The sequence below is a fragment of the Gymnoscopelus braueri genome, assembly GCF_963280865.1.
Source record: "Gymnoscopelus braueri genome assembly, chromosome: 19".
NCBI lineage: Eukaryota > Metazoa > Chordata > Actinopteri > Myctophiformes > Myctophidae > Gymnoscopelus > Gymnoscopelus braueri.
In genome coordinates, this window is record NC_137621.1 from 13531258 (window position 1) to 13553776 (window position 22519).

The window sequence follows — 22519 nt, forward strand, 5'->3', positions numbered from 1 at the left end:
GCTTGTAGATCAACTGTTTTCGCAGAAGATATTTGGTGTAGAGGGGGAAAAAAAGGAGCGAGCCAAGTATAGAGCCCTGGTCGACCCCGGTCAACAACTAATTATACAGGGTTTAACCACGTGCAGCGAAAATAGCCAATCTGCAAGCTTACAACTCGCGGTGTGACGCGTTGTGAGCTTGTAGATCGGCTATTTTGTAGAGGGAAAACAGAGCAGACCTAGTATAGAGCCCTGGTGTCAACTAAGTATAGTAAGGTAGTACTGTTTTTTTGACATAGGATTGTTTTTTAAGATAGTTAAAGGGGAATTTGCCCTCAATGCCCACAATACCCTCATTACCTGACTCAACTACTTCTCCAAAGTGAGTGACACCCACAGCCACAATGCTAGAGGGAGCGACAACGTTCTGGTACCTCCTCCATCTATAGAGCAAACATGGGACAATTCTCATTCTACTACTCTGCCTCCAAAATGTGGAACGCCCTGACACCATCCCTTAAAAATGTAGATCACTGACATCTTTCAAAAAAGGCCTGAAAATCCATCTATCAGAAGACAACAAGGGGAGGTAAACTCATTTTTCCCATAGAAAGGAGGTGACATTCACTGCCAATTTTTTCCCCCTTTTCCTCCTTTGTACACTGTTTTATATTTGTCGATGATATGTATTTTTGTGTTATTTTCTATGCCATGTTGATGAATTGAATACATAGGACCACAATGGAAACAAGTCCCCAGGACTTTTTGTCTGACTGTACCACGTGCTGTATGTATTTCTGACTAATGAAGTATTCAATCAATCAGTCAATCAAAGCATAGGGTTTAAGCAGTTAAGTCTCATGTGAGAATGTGCATCGTGTTCCAGGTATTCTGTAACAACAGCACAGCAGCGTTTGAAAGGGGATGCGTTTGATTTGCATTCCTGTCCAAATGTCTGATCCTTTCAGATTCTATCTATCTACATTCTCACAGGAGATGAAAGAGAGAGCGGCCTCTCCAGGGATCTCTCTTCTCCTCGGTATTGACGGGTGCTCCTCTTCACATTAGCGGAATGGAGGGAGAGTTACACATTGGCCAGAGATAAATCGAGACAAATCGATGACTGTGTGATTTAATCCAGTCTAACCCCCCCCCCCCCCCCCACCCGTGACCACACCCACCACCACCCACCAATGAACCTGTTATTCTGTGGATGGAGAGACACACGCACGCACGCACGCACGCACGCACGCACACACACACACACACACACACACACACACACACACACACACAATAATACTAATACTAGTTATTAACTACAAAACAATCGCACCTCTGCCCTCTTATCTGTTTCTCATTCCTACTTAAATAAACTGCCAACTTTGCTTGACCAAAAAGGAAATTCTGCAGTCTACATTTTTTCTACTTCTTTTTTCTTAAACCATAACAAAAAAACAGAGAGAGAGAGAGAGAGAGATGCTGTAGCCATTATTTTGTAGCCTACTGCTGTCGTCCATGTTGGAATGCAGAAGCTCCACCAATGCATGCTGTACATGTGTGTGTGTGTGTGTGTGTGTGTGTGTGTGTGTGTGTGTGTGTGTGTGTGTGTGTGTGTGTGTGTGTGTGTGTGTGTGTGTGTGTGTGTGTGTGTGTGTGTGTGTGTGTGTGTGCGCGCGCGCGTGCGTTTGTGTCTGTCTGTCTGTCTGTCTGTCTGTCTGTCTGCAGACAGACAGACAGACAGACAGACAGACAGACTTGCGTATGCGTGTGAGTGTGGGGGCAATGGTACATCATGAAATGAAAATATCACAAGCGTAAATGCAATGCGTTTGAAAGCATACTTGTTTACACCTGAGTGAGAAGTGATGCTCAGTGGGTTGGCTTGTGTGACAACACTGTCACTGTTAAGAAAGGAGTGGCAGGGTGGGAGGGAGATACGTCTAAAAATGAAGCAACAGCGCCATCTGCTGTTGTTAGAGCAGTAGTGCTACAGCACCTCCAAAGGAAGGAAGGGGGATTAGGTGCCGAGACCATCAAGATACTAAACATTCCTTCATTCGCCAATTCATTTTTAGTTTTTATCCAGAATTCTATGCATCAAACTGAACCCCTCTACCCCACCCCCACCCAAATGTTGAATGATATTGTGTACTTGTAGGCCTACTTGTATTTACATAAACCATTATATATTTTGTCCTTTTTTTAATTAAGTATTTATTTGCTTGTTTATTAATTATTATTATAATAATAATAATTATTATTATTATTCTGTTCTATGTATTGTATTTGTTTTCATGGACAGGCCAATCCAATGCAGTGCCATTATGTGCACAGGTGGTAGCCTACTAAATGATTGGTTGACTTGTTTCCTGTTAATAAAGCGGGCTTTTATGTGAAGCTCTGTGTTTACATTGATATGCCAACATTCAGCAGCACCTCGCAAGACAAAGAAAAGGCAAGTATAGGCCTATGTACGTACGTAGGTCTCGATGACCATGGTCCATACTGGAAATATTCCGATATTATCTGAAACGGCACCTTATTTCCATATCTAATCCCTATCATGATATATGTCGCCATGTTGGTTGTGAACTTGTGATACCATGACGTAATGTTCCTTTATATGTTCCATACTTAAACTTCTCATGTTCTAAGTTATAGACCAGGGGTTCCCAAACTTTTTAGCTCGAGACCCAAAAGAGAAATTGTATGTCTCCCCGGCCCGGACCCATAGTGAAAATAGCAGATATACAAGCTCACAACGCATTGCTATTTTCAAGTATTTTCCCCCTCTCTAATTAATGGATTTTTATGGAATTCTTTGGAAAAATGTTTGAATTAGTTTTAACTTATGAAACATTGAAGTTTTGGGGAATTCTTTGAAAATATGTTGAAATAATAATAATACAAAACAGAATGTAGGAAACACAAAATAAAGGGGTATTTACTCGTGACCCATACAATTTTATCCGTGACCCCCATATATGGGTCCCGACCCACTGTTTGGGAAACGGTGATATACAGACGATTGGTTTTGAGTCTTTTGACTCATTATGTGTTGGCCTGTGAAGTAGTAGCCTAGGCTAGTCCTTTGAAGTTCACAAAATAAAAACGCCGACCTGTAGGCAGTGGTGTAAATTTACTCAAGTTCTGTACTTAAGTACAATTTTGAGGATTTTTTTTTACTTTACAGGAGTAGGCCTATTTACAGGCCTTTTCTGTACTTTTACTCCTAGGCCCTACTCCACTACATCTCATTCTCAGAGGCAAATATTGTACTTTTACTCCACTACAATTATTTGAAAACTTGTACTTGGACATTTTTAATACATTTTATACATTTGAAAACTTGTGGTAGGCTACTTTAAGTACATTTTGATACCAATACTTTTGTACTTCTACTCAAGTAAATTTTTAATTCTGGAAACTCCGGGAAAAGAGACTCCCACAGGGGTTCACACAGCACCATAGGTTCACAAGCGTTGTTGTTGTTGCTTATAAATTGGCCGCCAGATGGCGGCGTTCTACCATTAACGTATATTATTCTATCATTAAATTACTGCTGCTTTCATGCATGTCTCCTTTTACTTTTTATTCTTACTCATTGGAGAGGCACTTGTGTAAGATGATGTGATCCCAGATATGCAAGACACCTTTAGCCTACTAATTTATGCATGGATCATTGGAAAAATGGCTCATTTGAAAAATTGAGTAAAATATGTGGACAAAAGTTTTTTTACAGCTTTGAAGTTATTAGCTGAAAGTGCGTACTATGTGTGTATATAAGTGAATACAAAGACAAAATTCAAGACATGCAACCATTGACTGTGTATGCAGCGCTATGGTGGTGCATGTCTGGTGGTAGCCTCTATATTGTACCAAAAGATAAATATATATATAATATTATTACTGTCTGCACAAACATGTAAAACAAAGCACATATGATTATGGTGTTCTTTAAATATAAATGCTACATCTTTGTTTAGTTTAATCAGTTATACTACAATAGCATAAAGTGTGCTTCCATTGTCATTTGGCTTGCTTGGCACACTGCTTGATTCCACAGTATAGTAGTTGTGTGCTGCTGCCGTTTCTCACCGACACCTTATGGTCGTCTAAACTAAGTATACAGTAAGCATTAGTTCCTGTGTAGAACTACATGAGTTCATCCATTCAGTTTTTCTATGAGTATACATACACCACTCCATTCTGAACTCAAGACACTGGCATCAGTTTGCATTCTCTTTTATTAAGTCACGAGAGACTTCTTGCTCAAATGATTGACAATACATGAGTTCCCCTCTCCCTTCCAATGAGAATAACAGACAACAGACTAATAGATGTAAACATCTGAATGTTGACAGAAAATAAACGTCACTTTAGCCTGTGATATTTAGTTATCACGCAGCATGGAAAAGGTGGAATAATTAACAGAGAGGGACAAAGACAGTATGTACAAAAGTGAATGTGTTTTGAATCAGATCATTAATAACAAAATGGCAAACATTTGGATCGCATTACCACACTACTGTGTGTGTCTTAAGCCGGAATTATGCTTCATCGCAAGACGGTGGTGCTCGCCGAAGATAACCAATTTTCTATCAATTATTGTCAGCAGCATTCAACGTTGTGTGACGTAGTATAAATTATGCTTAATTTATATCAGGCTATTAGGCTTTACAAGGCCATGTATCCAGAGTCTGGAGTGAATACAAAATGAAAAGCATGAATAAAACCATATAAACGCCAAAAATATATATAGATGTATATATACTTTTTTCATTTTGAATACGCGCATAAGATAAAGGCTTTCCGATCGCAGAGGGGGGACAAATGGTACATAAAGAGTTAAACCATAAGTCCAGAAGAGAATAAAATAAATTCGACTGGTGAGATATTTCATCTTATAAATCAATAAGCAGCGTTACAAGTTTATGGCTATTCTGCAGCCTGAAGGAAAACTTCTTTCCCCAACTCTGTATTACACTTGAAACATCATCATACATCATGTATTGAATGGCATAAAAGAAGAAAACAAAACAAAGAGTACAACCACTCCCCTTCCCTGCTGTGGTGAAACCATTCACATTCGGCCTAATCAATGGGCATCCCTTAAAGCCCTGTTATACTTAAAGGAGTAGTTCATCCCAAAAAAAATACTTATTTTCTATCAATTGCACACCCCATGAAGCCTAGAATTCATGGAGATGTTTTTGTTTTTGTCGCATTCCTAAGGCAATAATTTGATTACCGGCAGAGACTCAATTGAGTCTCCTACTGAGTCTCCCACTGAGTCTCCTACTGAGCAGCCACCCGATCATCGAATTATTGGCTTAGGAATGCGACAGAAACAAAACAATCTCCACGAATACAAGGTTTCACGGGGTGTGTAATTGGTAGAAAATGAGAAATGTTTTGGGTGAACTAAGTTGCGTTGCTGATGTTGCATGCCGAAAATAGCCGATCTACAAGATATCAACCAGTCGCTGCAACACGTTGTTTTCGGCACGCCACACCGGTGTGCAACCAAGTATAAATCAGGCTTTAGGCTTTTTAGCCAAAACGATTACCGACCTCCGTCTATACTAGTGTCATATATGCTCTCTTTAAAGTCTGAATTTACTCGAGAAACAACCAAGAGAACTAAGTCGTTAGCCAGCGACCTATTTGCGGCGCTAACCCGACAGCTAACGGTGCCGTCTAAAGCTTACTGCCTTGGTCTCCCTGTTGCTCTGTGCCAACAGGTTCAGCAATAATGGTCCAAATCCCGCCGGACGTTCCCCTACGGACAATCGTGACATGGTGACAGCGTGGACAAAGAGTTAAAACACGTTAAGCATGGTTCGCCTGCCGAGAACTAGCTTTTAATGGTGGGGACAGAAACTTGGCGCTCCTTCAGCGGCTCTCAGTCCCAGTTCTCCCAGTCCTCATCCAGCTGAAGAAGAAGAAGAAGAAGAAGAAAAGAGAAAATGGTATGTGAATTTATGGTAGTCAATTGTGTTTAATATTTAGGGGGATGGCACAAAAAAAATGTTTAGGTAAAGCCTAATTTAGACATGTCTTTATTGATTAAATAATGACCATGGCATTCTTCTTCTGGTCAATTAATATCCATCGTGGATAGAAACATTGTCAAGTGATCAATAAATCTAAATGAGACTGTATACATCCGCAAGCTGGTTCTACTTCCAAATGTTCTGCACTTTAAACTCAGCTCCGTGTGTGTAGTTATAATGTGACCCATCGTAGGACCCACCTCTCCAGAAGCTTCTACTTTAGAGAGTGCCATTTGGACCTCTTCTTCTGTCATATCCAGATCAAAGTCTTTCTCCCAGTCTTCACTCACATCAGTACTGGAACCTGGAGGGGGTTACAGAAGAAGGACAAGATAAGACCACCCACCTGAACTGTGACCTCGGGACGGATCTGTTTAACATTCTGATTGTTGACAACATGCCTAAACCTGATGTTTTGGGATTCAGTCTCTCAATAGACAAAAATAAGATATTGATCAAGTCAACTGAACATTTTGCAAAAGTGCAAGAGAATCAGAGTAAGTGACATGAACCCTAGTCAACCAACAACATGGTAAAATGCAAGTAAATAGAGTGCTATCCTCTGTGCAATAAGAATGTAATTTTATATACTATTCACTATACACACACTGGAATCAAACCAGGGACAAAGGTTAAACCATGATCAAACCAGTCCACATGGCTGATGCGCCCGCCCGAATCGCCCACTGGTGCCCTGCATCGTACCTTTCTTTCCGTTGTTGGAGGGTGTAGACTTCCCGCTGTCAGAGTTGAGTTCGAACACTCTCAGGTCCTGTGGCCCGCCTTCATCAGGTCTGGGAGTGGGGACGGGGACATTTGAAGCAGCCGACACCCCAACAACGGCAACCTCCAGCTGGGCCGCCGTTTCTACTTGAGCCTCAGGACCTTTTGCAGGCCTCTGGTGGTCCCGTGCCTTGTCGGTCGTGTCCTCCAGGCTGGCTTCTGTCATTTTCTCGTCCAGCTCGGTGACCACCACGGGCCCTGGCAGAAGCTCCACCTGTGTCGGCAGACTGACGCTGTCGCTGCTGACCGAGAGCGCGCCGTCTCCGCTTGGAGACAGCACGGGGCTCAGCGTGGTCACCGTCGTGGGAAATCTGGAGGTCGGGGACAGCAGGGCGGCGGAGTCGTCCAGCGGAGGCGTGAAGTCGAGACGGGATGGAGACGTGGCTCCCAGGAAGTCATCTGAAGTAAACGGTGGTACGACAGAGAGTTATTATACTGGTATTAACAGGCTTTTTTCACGATTTATCAAAAATAGTAGATCTACAAGCTCGTAGCGTGGCACTACAAGCGTGGCACTACAAGCGCTACAAGCTTGTATATCTGCTATTTTTGAATAGCCAAAGAAGCCTACCCTCATCTTCCTCCTCCCAGCCCAGGGTTTCCGTATGAGCGGTCTGCTCTGCTCGCTGCTTCAGGGCCACTCTCCTTGCCTCCTCCTGGTGGGCAAATTGAACACAAAACAACTCATTGTAGTGGTAAAAAACTTAAAAACTACACCCTGGCACTGGCATCTACAGGTTGAGACTTTAAATTAGGTAGCACTGTTGGACACAACCCCAAGAAATTGTAGCTGTTTTAACCATCGACATCACAGAGGAAAAAATATATACAACATATTACACGATTAGGCTGGGGCCACTGGGCTCTGGTTATCAGAAGAAGTAGCTATGTGATGGAAGTCAGTGTTTCTAAGAAGAGTGATTGCGTTACAATTTTGGCATTTAGCAGACGCTCTCAATCCAGAGCGAGGTAATGCATCAAATGCATAGAAATGGTAATCTAGGATCATAGGTAAACCAAGAACCTATCATAAGTCTAAAAAAAATATAAAAAAAATATCTGTACATTGAAACTATATTATATGATGCCAGGTCAACAAATGAACCTGGCATAGATCTACATAACAATCTAAATTAAATTTTAACCTTTTGCATAAGCCTGCAAGGTCGTCAAGGCAAGTGCAAGTGCTACGGGCTAAGGTGGAGTTTGAAGAGGTGAGTCTTCAGATTACGGCGGAAGATTGGGAGTCACAGTTCTAACTGCAATAGGGAGTTTGTTCCACAGTATGGGAGCCAGAAGGGAGTGTTCATTGGAGTTAAAACAGGATGATCAAGTTACTGCTTATCTTGAAAGTACTGTAACTATTAGCATAACTAAAGTCTAGTCTTGTGGAAACTGAGAAGTGGATGTGAGACACCAGCCTGCAGGCTAAAAAGAAACCAGGTGTTCTGGTATGTAACTCCAGGAACAGTGAGGTTACATCATGATTGGGGTCAATTTCATATATAGCACATGTCAGACAATGTAGATTCAATGTGCTTCACAAAACAATGAAGAATACAAATATATACAAACATACAGTAATCTTTCCCCCGCACACCCAATAACATCCATCCACACATTGACATGATGAGCATTTGTGAGCAGTTGAACCTCACTGAAAGTTTCAAACTGTAGAGGTTGTAAAGGCTTTGTGACTTTGGGTGAAGCACCTCTTTAACATTATCTGCTGCTTATTTTCTTATGTTGATCTTCTGGTGGCATTCAAAACACAACAACTTCACAAATGCTTCCTAACTTAGCTCTTAATTGGGCAGCGCGACGCACTACTTGAGAACTCTCAAAAGGTAAGAAAAAAGTGTGTATACCTGCTCCAACTGAAAGACTTTGTAGAAATACCTCTGCCAGAATTCTGAATGAGCTACAGCTGCTGGTACCTGTGTGTGTGAAACGCAACAGAGAACATTATCAGTTCCAAAACTAACTGAGGTCTTCCATTCATGTGTACAACTTGGCAACAGCTTGTACCATTTTAGTGTACAGGGCTCGTATCGAGGGACTGTTGACCAGAAGCTCTGATACTTCTCCTTTCTTTTCCTCCAAGCTGAAGCTGGACTGCCAGTTGTCAAACTGCTCCGGGGGACCTGGAGACAAACGACTGCAGATGAAAACACAAGCACGGCCCAGAAGGGAAACTTGTGGTAAGCCTCAGCTTTATATTTAGCCTCTACATTTTGCATCTTTTGTCTTCCAGCAGATGGTTTTCTTTAACTAAATACAGAGTGGTGTCAGGGACTCAAGCATATGCATTTGAGGAAAAGCTCAAAAAGCTTTCATAGCTAAAAATAAAATATGACATATTGCAGCAATGCTTTGCTTATAAGGTAAGACTTAAAGCCATGGGATATTTGCATGTCACTCCAAGGAAAACCATCTACCATTTCCATTGTAGAGTCACAAGTTAGTTCTCTGTGATGTCTCTTACCGTCAGGCTCATTGCAGTATGTAGCAGGGTCGGCCTGTAGACTGTACAGACGAGCCTGGGGGGGAAGCATATGATTTGCTGTGGTTATCGGTCTGAGATTCATGTGATCACATTTAACAGCTCCACGGCTACTCCGTTGCTCTTAGCATTTGTTACCGAGTGTACAGCACTTTGGTTCAACACTGGATTGGTTTGATAAAAATGTTCTGTCCGAAATTAAACCAATGTTGGATGCTTTCAAAGAGCTTTTCTTATGTCAAAATCATTCAAGGTCACATTTTGTTTGTTTGACATCTAAACGTGGCTTTAGCTGTTAAGCTTATCCTTTCCTTCACCAAAAGGGAAGAATGAGAAACAACCGCAGAAACACAAGAATGTGAACACAGATTTTGTTGAGACTTTCCACTCGGTACATATTACAATATACACTTCTCTAAACTCCAAGTTGATAGTCCATATTACAGATAGGATTTCCCCGGCCAAGTCATACGAAATACTATGAAAAATGCCAAAAATGGTGCCCAATTCCTCCCTGCTTGGCACGTGACATACTGGCATCACGTCCAGGAGATGGGCTTCTGAACATGGCTCGGGGAAAATTTGGCTCTACGTGCTTCAGATAAGACTGATGCCCACCTTGGTGCTGTCGTAGATCTCTGTGGTGCCCTGGTGAGTTGCCACCAGCGTGATGACATCACAGTCTATGGTTTTATCAGGGGGCGGGGCGAGCGTGTCCGTAATCACCCCTAGGAAACTGGAAAGGCCCTTCTTCACCTTCTCTGTGGTTTCTGAGGAACCCTCCACCTGAATATGTTGTACAATGACATGCAGAACATTAGAATGTTCATCAGATGCTTCTGAACATATTGCTAGTTTGACCACCAGAAATGCTTAAAATAATAACCGAAAACAGCCCGTCTACAAGCTATAGGCTGTTTTTGCTGCGCAGCACGCTTCCATAGAAGACATGCTGGCTTCTATGGAATCCAATGGTGGCGACTGAGAACTTGAATCCATGCAATTAGCCTTATTTCTAGTGATTACTACATAATTATCATTCTGTAATCCATTAAAACCGGGAACGCATCTGTGTAACCACTTTAACCATTATTTTATACTTTGCTATTCAAAAATAGCAGATATACAAGCTCATATAATTTTGGGTGGTCCTTGACATGAAAAAGTTTGAGAACCACTCATTTTTCAAGAAAACTGTTAGGATTTAGAAGACATTTGATTTGGTAGAATCCCCAGAAGCAAAGATTTGAGTTACAAATGTTCGCTTTAAAAAAATATATATTCAAAGATTTGCAAAAAAAATCATGATATATATTCAAAGATTTGCAAAAAAAAATCATGATTCAAAAAAATAGCCAAAGTATAAGATAATGGTTAAGTGGTTAATAAGTATAGATGCTTTCCTGGTCTTAATGGGTTAAAAACCATTGGGAGACAACTTGCTCCTTCCATACTTCTACAGGGAATAAACAGCTTGTTGAAACAGAGATTGTTTTAGAACAGTGCCTCAGATTAAAGTTGTAAATTACCGTTTGTGCCAGGAGACTCTGCCAGCTAGTGCACAGACCATGTGCTCCTAGTGAGCACAAGGACCCGGAATCGAATCCGACCCTCGTCTTGTTGTCTCTCCTCTCTCTCTGTCCTTGGTTCTCTGTCTCACTACCCTGACCTATCTGAAATAAAGCATACAACAAAACAAAAAAATAAGTTGTAAAATTACCGCAAGTTTGTTTCTGACGGCGCTGGCTGTAGCCACGATGGAGCAAGCGGTATCATGTTGTACCACATTGCTGAACTCGGTCAGGTCTCGCTTTATGAATTCAAAGGCCTCAGATGACTGGGAAAGAAGGTGCACATTGATGACAGAAGACAGTTGGTTGGTTAATGTCGTTATGTATTCGGTACAGCGGCATCGAGAATATTCTATGTATGTTGGCTTGTTAAAAAGGTTAGGTTGTTACAGACTTTGAGAAAAAACATTGGTAACTGTATTAATGGGGCGCTTACCTTGTCTTTGACGACCTGAAAGCTTTGCTGAAGCCAGCCGCCCCACCAGCCTTCTCTAAAATTGGAAGAGAATTAAATATTCCAGTATTAATCCAACTGTGAAACAATCTCCCACTTAAAACACATAACAGAATGCTAGACCAGTGTTCCAGTGAAGTCTACAATGAAAAGACCCAACTGCAGTTTAGAAGTCTGCCAACATAAATAAAAACATGTCAAGGACCCCCATCTGAAAATATTTTGTCTGGGATTTACATGCAAGGTCTGTGTTACATTGTTTCAATTATTTTTTTCTTCTTTTGAAAATAGCAGATCTACAAGCTCACAACGCTTGACGCATTGTGAGCTTGTAGTAGATCAGCTATTTTCAAATAGCCGATGTATGTATATAAGGTTAAAGTGGTTAAACTGATTTCTGAAGCAATATTTTTTTATTCTGGGGACCCTCCCCCACGGACCCCTGGGGGTCCTCGGACCTCATGGTGCTGGAACCAGTTCATTTATTTATTATCCCTGGCTTCGATGAGTTATTAAGTTGACATAAGTGTGAGTTCTACACCAAATTGTTTATGTCTTTTTCTTTCTGTGCTGCAGCCTAGCTTCATTTTATGCACCTTCAAGACTGTATTCATTACAGTACATGTCATGTACTTGAGTAGGCCTAAGTCTATTTGGTTGTTTCGGCTTCTTGACTTTGTAGCAACAAATTAAATAAAGTATCAAGATAAAAAGAACTACATGTAGCCGCAAGCAACTTAGATACTATAATGCTATCTGCTCTGCAACCTTGACAGCCCATTCATCCAACAGAAAAGTCTTATTTGATTGTATTAAACAACGTTAAACTCACCAATATTGAAGCTGTACGGAAAGCTTGGGTTATCCTCTTTGTATCTGTCAAGTTTTTGTTTCATAACAATCCACTATAGACATGTTATGACCTACTTTCTTACAATGAATTCCGTGCAGTGATTATTAAGTGTTTGAATTTGGAACAGAAAGCAGGAGGCAGCAGGCGCTTCCAAACTCAAACACACATAAAAATAATCGCTGCACTGAATTTATTGACAGAAAGCAGCTCTTTATAACATGACAACGGTGGATCTTTATGAAACAAAAACTTGACAGAGACCCAAGAGGATAATCCAAGCTATCCGTACAGGTGCAACATTGGAGAGTTTAAAAAGTTTAATACAATCAGATATGACTTTTCTGTTGGATGAATGGGCTGTCAAGGGCTGTTATTGCAACTTGCAATGCAGATGGCAGTTGTATAATATTTATGTAACTAATGTAAATTAATGCAATTTAATCTGTTTTTATATTGATATTGATAACTGTAATGTGAATTAATGCAATTTAATGTTGTAGTTTTTTAAAAATGTGTTTTGTACTATGTTTTTGTGTGGACCCTAGTAAGACTAGCTGATTGCCACGGCATCAGCTAATGGGGATCCTTTTCGAATAAACAAATAACATTATATCATCTAAGTTGCTCGAGGCTAAATACATACACATATAAAATAATCATGTATTTTATTCATGTATGTGAACAGGCCTCAGTTTTAAAATACTATTTATTCATCTCAATGGGACTTTATACCTGTATAACAAACGAGTACTGACATGTCTGTCATCTTGTTCAGTTGTTGTTGACAAAGCAAATACCAAACGTCAACTACTGCCTAGCATGATGCTAAGTTGTCTGAACATGTCTTATTAATAACACCTAAATGCCATCAGTGTCAGACACGTTTAGATCGGGGTGCGGTTGAAAGTCAGATATTAATCATTCTCCACACATTGTTGTTATTGTCATTATTATAAGAAGGGGCTTTAAATCTATTCTGTAAACGCGTCCAGACAGTGGAGTGGATGCTAAAGCTAACATGCTAAACGCAGCCAGCTGCCAGCTGGTGCAGTGTTTTGGTCAGTGTTGCCAGATTCTGCGAAAGAAACAAGCAAAACCAGGTCTATGAAAACGAGCCCAAAAGAAGCAACTACTACCACATGAGCACTTTAAACCTATACACGTCAGCTATTTGAAAATAGCAGATCTGTCGCGTTGTGAGCTTGTAGATCTGCTTTTTTTCAAAAGAAGAAGAAAATTGACTTTTTGAAATAATGTAACAAATCTTGCATGGGGATCCCTACCTTGAAAAAAAGTGAAACATTTTGAATATTTTTGTTTTAACATTTTGGGATTGTTGTTGTCAGACAAATACATATTAATGGGGTCCTTGACATGAAAATTGTTAAATGGTCGAGGTCGACTGGTTTAAACAACTTGTTGTTGTTATGATGTTTTGCATAGTAGTGTATATCTGTCTGTCATTAAATGTCTGTCTCTATGAATTGAATACAAAGGACCCCCAAGCCCCATAGGCTTTCTTGGGTTTTAAATCCTCTTAGCCGACCTTTCCTGTGCTTTTTATTGTTGGCAAACTGCTAATAAAGTATTCAATCAATCAACAAGCCCAAATAAACAACTACACCAGAAACCATCCCAAATAAGCAACTACACTAGAAACAAGCCCAAATAAGCAATCAGTCAACCACCAATATTTACAAGCAACTTTACAGAAAAACAAGCCCAAAGTCGCTTATAATAAGCGGATATGGCAACACTAGTTTTGGTAAACAAACTGAACACTTCCTGAGATGATTTGCAGATCTTTGTACGTAACATCGTTGACACAACGACAATAACAGCCCGGATAACCGACGCTGCGACCACATAACGGACAGCAGGCAGCCTTACATCGTCGTATAACATCGTAACTAAAGCGTTAAATATGAAAAACATCAAACTATTTGTGCGACTTCGCTCTCACCCTTCAGCCATCTTCACACGATGACATCATCAATATTTACTTCTTCTTCTTCTGTAGGGGTTTAAGGGTGGACTAGGAGCGTTTTGCGCACTGCTGCCGCTCTGCTGCTGGCTGGAGTATTGCTTCATGGATCGAATCAAATATGAATAGCCTACCAGCAGGACTGGCAGTGATCATAGCTTGAAAGATTCCATCCAAAATGAATATCCAGCTAGGCATAATTTTACATGTAAAAAAACAATAATAATGATGATATATACATATATATAATATATCCATATTTAAAATACTTCAGCGTATCTGTTATTTTTTACTTATTTTGTTTTATGCATCCTAATGTCATTGTAAAAAGCGCCATTCACACTGAGCACTATAACTATATCGTTCACCACTGTATATTTCTTTATAGTTGGTGTGAACTCTGCCATCCACTTGACTTGGAACGATTTTTAAAACTACATTTTTATAGTTATAGTTATAGTGCTCAGTGTGAATGCAAGGCAAGACCACTTTGGTAGAGGTTTGTGTTGAGTAGTCACCTTGCCATTATGTAACTCCAAAGGTGGACAAGAAATAAAAAATAATTGCCCCATTGATTAGAAATTGATCATTCAAAATATGCTCCTTATTGACTTACATTGTACGGTAAAACATCTCTCAAAGTTACTCTTTTAGCCAACTGATGCCAACTTCCTGTTGAATTTGAAGATCCGGATCCGGATCCACAGATCCAGTGCGGGTTTTCTTCCTAATACAAATGGCCAAAATCAACAGGAAGTTGACATTTTTATTTAAAAAACAAACAGTACTGGGTTTGTTGATGCGTCTGAATCAACTTTGTTTATGTTTATTTACATGCTAAAAGAGTGACTTTGAGAGCTGTTTTACCGTACAATGTTAGTCAATGAGGAGCATATTTAGAATGATCAATTTCTAATCACTGGAGCAAATATTTTTGATTTCTTGTCCACCTTTGGAGTTACACCATGGCAAGGTAACAACACAACCCAAGCCTCTACCAAAGTGGTCTTGCCCTTTAACTGTGTTGATGCAGCACATTGAATTGCGTTGTTTGTTTAAATGTGCTACACAAATAAAATTGCCGTGCCCTCAGCGTATGACAGTGTATCTTTGCAAAAGTAGCAAAGAAACAAGCTCGCAACTTGTGATCGGCTATTTTCTAAAATGTTTGGATATATAAATATATATATATTTATTATATATTTATCTCCATCTTCATGCCCTGTGCAGACTGTGGTAACCTGCTTGGTTTGCCTTCAAAGGTATACACATACAGTAGGTATACAAGCTTAATATCTAAAATGTATTCAGCCTTTAATTCCATCTGCATGGATATGAAATTGACATGTATCCAAATTAAACCTACTGTGTGTTACTGCCTTTATCAGCGTCTAGCAGTTCCCATCTGAATCACTGCAGACTATAGACCCCAATGACTGGTTGTAATTCTGTGGGCGTACCTGTGTGTGAATGCGTATGAATTATGTGCTGACCCCTCCCATCTGTGCCCTGTCATTGTCCACATTTTGGGGCGAAGGGAAGCAAGTGTAAAATGCAAAAAAGAAAAAGGTCAGACAACAAGCTTCTGGATGAGTGTCCTCACTTAATTGAAGTTCCCCTGTATCCAGACGCTGCACAATGTGTGCGTATGTTCTGCAATATGTCTGCCCTGTCCAGGCCCTCAATCCTTTTAATTGGGTCTTTCAGTCCCCTAATTAACTCTGTCGATGCACACTCTGCTGAGCCAAGATGAACACGCACCCCTCTATTGATTAGCACCAGAATCAGTTAACCTATCCATCTGTCAACGTTCAATGGGATGACCCATGGACTAATATTCAGGAGAGAATTTTGCGGACTGTTTGCACAGTTTAGTGCCTTTCTTTGGTTTTTGTGCTTGAATCTCTGATGTCAGGTCAGCTGAACAGTTTGTAATAACATATTTGAGTCCTGGTTTTGTCTGAGGGGGATATACTGTATAGTCTGAAAAGGGGATGTTGTAGAAACACGAGCTTCCTATGTTGTCTGACTTTCTTTGTTTTTATGGGTTATTGTTTGCTTCTGAATACTAGGAAAACTATAATATAATAATAGTTCCACAAGCATTGTAGGGCAGCTATTCCCCTCTATATAATCACGTATCTTGTGTCTCAATGTCATTTTTACAATTTATTATGAAGAACACTACATTCCTAACCACTTTAAGCCTAGCGCCCCTATTTTGGGCATGTCATTATAGGCAAAAATGTGGGTAAAAAAATTCCCACATTTTATAGTGAAACTTGCTGCAAAAAAAAGGGACGAGACCAAGGCACTCTTGTGGAAAAAATGTAAAGCCTTTAATAGTCTGGCTAATGCATAGCAAGAATAAAGGTGAAAATTGCTGGTTTACAAGCTCACAACACAACAATGCGTTGTATTCAACAAATAGAATAAAGTATATAGGGCTTAAGTGGTTAAAGCCAGTGCTGCCATTGCTGTTTAGCATATGTTGTTCACAGAGGCACTGTCCAGTGTCCATATTGTATGATTTAAGATTCATATCCATTACCCCCCCACACACACAAACACACACACCACACCCAGACATTCACACACCCTCTGCCCGCCACGCCACACTGTGGGTTAACACCATCTGGTGTCGATCAGGAAACACCAGCTTTGCACAAGTCAATGTCCCTAATTATCCACCTAGAGCAAAGGGAGACAGATCCCCCACTAATCCCCACAATGTGTTCTGCTTCCCATTCCCACCTGTGCCCAAATAAAAGGGGGGAAACCTTGTGGGAGGACCCCGGGTCTCAGTGACGGGGGGGGGGGGACCGGGTACCAGGTGACGCAGCAGCACTGGTTCCCCACGACAGAAGCTCCGTTGCCTGGCCTGGCCTGGGCTGGCAGCTGCCTCCCCCCACTGGGACATCCCACAGCTGACAGTCCCCCAGCAGTGACAGGGGCCCTTTACAGTTTCAATAGCCTCATAAATTAGAGCTAACCGCCTTTGTGGCGAGCGGAGTGTCAGGGCTTCTGGCCCGACAGCGCTTGTTACCATGATGAAATGTAGATTGAATGGAGGAGGTCTGTGTTCCAGGCACGAGAGCTTGGCCTCCCTCGGCCTTTGTGTCCTATTGTCCTCCACCTATTGAGGGCTCACAGGAGGAGGAGGAGGAAGGGGTGGGAGGGAGGCAGGAGCCAAAGGAGTTACATCTCTTAATTTCTCCCCTCCTCATCTCCAGCTCATCTGTCAGCCCGTGGGAGGAAAAAGCATGTATTTTACACGCTTGATTTGTTGCTAAGTGAGGGCCAGCCATTGTCTTGCTGTTTGACTAAACTACGCTCATGGCAGTCAACTTCCATAATGACTGTGCTTGCAGTTTATTTAATTGATCATTGTTTACACCTATCAAACTATAATGTTTTTATCTGAGCGCTTGGTGTTCAATATAAGTGCAACAACTTATGAGTGCAATTTTTAGTGATCATGATATGTTTGATACTTTTGTTTGAACCCATTTATTTTCTCTCACACAAATCTAATCTTGTATATACGGCTCTAACCGGAGGCCTATTGAGATTGTCCATGCATAAACCATATCCATTTCACATTCGCTCTAATACCAATACAGCCATATTTTTATTGGACAGGGACAAATGCCCTGGGCCAAGAAAAAGATGAGAGGAGGACCGTGGCTCTGTCCCCTCTCTCTCGTCTGTGTCAGACAAAAGTGACGCGCCTTGCCGGCGCCTGTGTCATCCTTTCATCTCCTACACCCTGTTGAGGTGAAGATGGATGGTCCCTCGAGCTCTCAAACGCCACATGTGCAAGTGCATTGTCTGGCCCTTCTGTTCCTTTTTGAGAGGAAGGACTCTCCAAAGTGGGTTAGCAACCAATACCCCTCTCTCCTAAATACCCTCCTCCTCCTCCTTTCCTCCCTCCCTCCATCTATCCCTCCACCTTCCTCCTCTACTCTCTTCCATACGCCAATACACCCCACTGGGTCTAGCCAAGGGAGTCTAGCCTCCACTATTTCAATCGCTATACCTCTCTCCTACTTAAGCATAATTTATAAATGTATAATTGATACCGTAGTTTGATGGTGTCACTTGCCAAAAAGAACAGATCGCACCGCGGCACGTTGTTAGCTTGTTAGATCTGTTCTTTTTGGCAAGTGCTCCCTTCACACAATGTGAGTATAAAATAAGTTCTTACTTCTAATTAATTGAAAACTATACCCCAACTGACAAATATGTTTGAAGATTTTGTATGATTATGTTTTTTAGCCCAGAGAAAGAACGAACAGAAACAAAATATTCATTATAACAAAATTTAATTTAAGAAAATAGAAAACCTGCACAATAGGACACAACGGTTCCTCATTTTAGACACCGTTCCACCACAACAGATATCTGATAAATTAGAAGCAACAATCTTTATCCCGATAAAGGCACAGTGCATTTTAAAATGTTCAGTGTTATAAAAGCAAAAAAATATTATTTATCAAAAATAGCAGCGGTTTACATGATAAAAAACATACAATATATACAGTATCTACAGGCCCTGGCTCCTGCCAGAGTTTGATCAGTTCATTTAAGTCTTCTTGGACCCTCTGCGTCCCTTTTGTACACTCTCAGAGACATCCAGCTCTCTGCTGTTCAAAGAGTCTCCTGCTCACCTGTGCAGGGTGGCTGTGGTTGCGGGCAGAGGCTGGCACAGGGCGCAGGGACAGGGCATGCCAGGGAAGTGCCTGTAGGAACCGCTCAAGTGGAGCGGGTCCTTCAGGAGGCCGTGGGCGTGGACCGGAGCGTGGAACCCGAGGAAGCCGGCCGACGGGGGCGAGTGGGGGACCGGAACCGAGGGGTGATGCTGCAGAGAGGACGCCGTGCTGCCCACCAGGGAGTGGAGGGAATGGGCCAGAGGATGCAGCGAGATGTGCGGTGCGGGAGGAGGGGGACCCATACGGGGGTGGGTCGCCGCCGCCCGGCTCTGGGCCGCGGCGCTGCCTCCGTACACGTCCCCCACCAGCTTCTTCATCTCGTCCAGGGAGGTGGACAGCATGAGGATGTAGTTGCGGGCCAGCAGCAGGGTGGAGATCTTGGATAGCTTGCGGACGGAGGGCCCCTGGGCGTAGGGCATGACCTCTCTCAGGCCGTCCATGGCCGAGTTCAGGTCGTGCATTCTCTTCCTCTCCCGACTGTTGACCTTCAGCCTCAGGTCTTGCCCCCCCTCCTCGGGATCGCCTCCGCTCTTCATCTTGCCGCCTCCGTCAGAGTGATGGCCTGGCTCCCTGCCCTGCTCGTGACAGTAGTTCTGGAACATCTTGTTGGTGAAGAACCCTCCGACGTGGTCGTCCACCACCAGGTCTGGAGACGAAGAGCGGCTGCCGTTGGAGCTACCATCGGAATCCATCTTCGTTCAGAAATATAAAGCACAAAAAAATACAACCCAAAATCTAAAATGGGATAAAAGTCGACGAGGTCTTGGTCTTCACGCTGTGGCTTATGAATGCAGAAGGCCTCGATCCCCTGAGGTTGATGTTCTCACACTCTCACTGGCTGAGCTTGCTGGTCTTGTATCGGGTGATGAGACTGTCTCTAGGAGAGGCTCTGATTCAACTGTCACCCCCAACAGGCCTGCTGGGTGTATTTATACCCTCCAGGCCAACAAAGGAACAATAAGGCGCATAATGAGACACTTAGGGCCACAGCCAATTGCAGAAGGGACACACTTTCACCACTCCTCTCCCACCCCCACTCTACAACCCCCACCCTACCTCTCCACCCCCCCCTAAAACTGTTCCACCCCTACACATTAACCAGGCAGGGGTGAATTAACATGTTAAGGAGCACACCCACGGGTTAAACAGGACTGTTTAAGGCCTTAAAATGGAAATTATCTGACTAATATCAAGTTATGTTGATCTTCCAGACATGTACAGTGAGACAATGTAGAAGTTATTTTCATGTTAGAATTCGTAATATGATCCTCATATGGAAGATATATTGTGGAAGATATATGGAAGTATGTAGAGAGATTTAATTGATGTCCGTTTATCATACACACTTTTGCTCTTTAGTGAGGGAATACATCTTTATTTAGTATGACTTTTAATCCATCCACACACTGGGGGGGGGGGGGGGGGGGGAATCTGAACCAGAATCTGTTTATTATGAACAGGTTAAACACAATTGTATCTAGTCATTGACATTTTTAATTGACAGTGAAAGCAACCACCTTTGGATGGTTAGATGTGTAATTTTGGGTCTGAATTTATGACCATTTTTCACAATACCTAGATAAAAGGTGGCTTGCGGCCGGGCTTGCTTATTTACATATGGTATCCATGACACAGAGGAGAGAAAGGTATGAGGCACCCTCTGTGGTGCTTAGACATAGACAAGGACGCCGTTAATGACAGACTAGGTACAATTCAGCCAGCGGGTTTGAGACAAAGAGGTTAGATTCAATACGACTTTAACCCCCAAACAGTCTGCGAAATCACATCGCCACCGCTGGAAGGGGGTGAAGGCATTTTAAGAGATACCAAACAGTAGGAGCAGCATTGTATTAGACCTCATTCAACCATAAAGATCCCTAAATGGGGTCAGACCTATACCATGACCTTACTTCCATACCGTAGAGTAGGGCATATTAGTTACTCTTTCAGTAACATAGCTTTGAAGGTTGGTTTTGCCATAGAAATTATTATTTTATGATTTGAGGCATTTGTAAGCTCCCACCATCATTTTAGAACACATCTGAGGTGATTGAGATTAGTTGCAATGTCCTCTTGATGTGGAATGGGGCTGCAAGGCACAATACCAGACAGGCCTCACTGAAATTATTTGACGATAACATCTCATCTCATCTCTCTCATCTCGGATCAGAGCGCTTTTCCATTTGGTGACATAAAATCCTCCCTGGATTGATGTCCAGATGAATTTCTGTTGATCTAATCTTGCTGCTGAGATAGCAGGCTCTTTCTCTTCTCTTCTGTTCTCTTCTCTTCTCTATTATTCATTTATATTTTGTATATTTTTTGGCTGCAACATATACCCTACCTCAGTAACCAGGGAAGATGTCATTTCAAATTCTAAAATTGTACAGTATTACAGGAGTTTTTGGCACATCTGTCAGATGACTTACTTTTTCTACACTTTATGCACTTTATCCTATATTACTTATTGCTATTTAGTACTTTACTTGTATTATAACTTTAATGACCCAATTCTATTTACCTTGTATATACAGTATGTTGGACACTGTACAGTGTGGTGGAGTCTCTGACACACCAACATTTTGCTGCACATACATGTATGAGCATGTGACTTGTGATGAATAAAGTATTTGAATCTTGTCTAGCCGGTAAAGCATCTGTCCTTTAAGATTTCTTTGGCTATTCAAAAATAGCAGATATACAAGCTCAAAGCGCGACACCGAGGGCCGCGCTACGAGCTTGTAGATCTGCAATCTTTTTTTTTTAATCGTGAAAAATGTGTGTCTTCTCCACATCCCACTCTCTGTGGTGTCTCACTTGTCATGGAATGTCCTGATTGTTTTCTGCCAAGCAAACCTCCAGTGAACAGAGCATTGCATGCTGCAGAATATAATAATGTAGTGTTTGTGTCCCCCCCCATTTGGAATAAAAAGAAGGAAAAGGGTATGGTAGATCAGTTTTGTGAACCCTGGATATGTGCGATCGATCCAATGCCTGTGTGAACAATCATGGCGCCATTTTGCATTAATTTCAAATGAAAGCGCCTTCGGGAATGTGAATTGTCTTTTCATCTCCTGGCAGATGATCTAAGGCTGTGTTTGCTTTTCACTGACTGGTACACAGTAGGACGTCCTAGTTGATATTTACCTAAACCCCAGCAGAGGCTCTGCAGCAGCAGCAGCAGCAGCCGTGGGTGTCTCGTCTTTGTGCAGGAGTTGATGATGTTGGTAGAAAGTGGTTTGGCCGTGGGAGTGTGTTTGCTGTGATCGCTGAGTATTTGTACCATGGTGCTTTGATGGACTCACGTGAACTGTGGGGTCTCTACAGATGTCTGACGAACTGCATCCCTACATGTGTGCCTCACAAACACTGACACACACACACACACACACACAGAGACCTAACTAGGCCTGAGAATCAAGTGGCCCCCCCGTCACTTCTCCAGCAGGGGGCCCTGCAGGGTGTCTTGGCTCTGCCAACATTCAGTGATATTATAATTGGGAGAAGTTGAGGGCCGACTCCAGGTCTTTTATTGGGAGCATATGGATTCTCCCATCGTTAGGCTTCGGGCCAATGCAACTGCTGGACTTCCTGGCTTCTAATTGGGCCAGGTCCTAATTA

At 42.0% G+C, this 22519-nt stretch overlaps 2 protein-coding genes across 3 annotated transcripts; both read right to left on the bottom strand.

Moving 5' to 3' along the window:
- Positions 1-4211: 4211 nt before the first annotated feature.
- bsdc1 (BSD domain containing 1) lies at positions 4212-14190 on the bottom strand. 2 transcript variants are annotated; one of them, XM_080415211.1, is made up of 11 exons: positions 14166-14190; positions 11332-11386; positions 11045-11161; positions 9943-10110; positions 9307-9361; positions 8850-8965; positions 8690-8758; positions 7393-7477; positions 6744-7220; positions 6239-6342; positions 4212-5917 (listed from the first exon to the last, which is right to left on the bottom strand). In XM_080415211.1, exons 1-11 carry the CDS (start codon positions 14174-14176, stop codon positions 5888-5890), a joined length of 1287 nt encoding a protein of 428 aa, XP_080271337.1. In that variant the 5' UTR covers positions 14177-14190; the 3' UTR covers positions 4212-5887. The 2 variants fall into 2 exon arrangements, with proteins under 2 accessions (XP_080271337.1, XP_080271336.1); XM_080415210.1 differs by lacking the exon at positions 11045-11161 and adding an exon at positions 10854-10997 and having other exon boundaries at positions 14166-14185.
- Positions 14191-18852: 4662 nt separating this feature from the next.
- On the bottom strand, positions 18853-19590 carry olig4 (oligodendrocyte transcription factor 4; the record flags this gene model as incomplete). Its single annotated transcript, XM_080413432.1, has 1 exon — positions 18853-19590. One exon carries the CDS (start codon positions 19588-19590, stop codon positions 18853-18855), a length of 738 nt encoding a protein of 245 aa, XP_080269558.1.
- Between the last annotated feature and the right edge of the window lie 2929 nt (positions 19591-22519).

Coding starts and splice junctions, on each gene's coding strand:
- bsdc1 (XM_080415210.1), bottom strand. Junction 7,221..7,392: donor CTGGGAGGAGGAAGATGAGG/GTAGGCTTCTTT, acceptor CGTTTACTTCAG/ATGACTTCCTGGGAGCCACG. Junction 6,343..6,743: donor CTCCAACAACGGAAAGAAAG/GTACGATGCAGG, acceptor AACCCCCTCCAG/GTTCCAGTACTGATGTGAGT.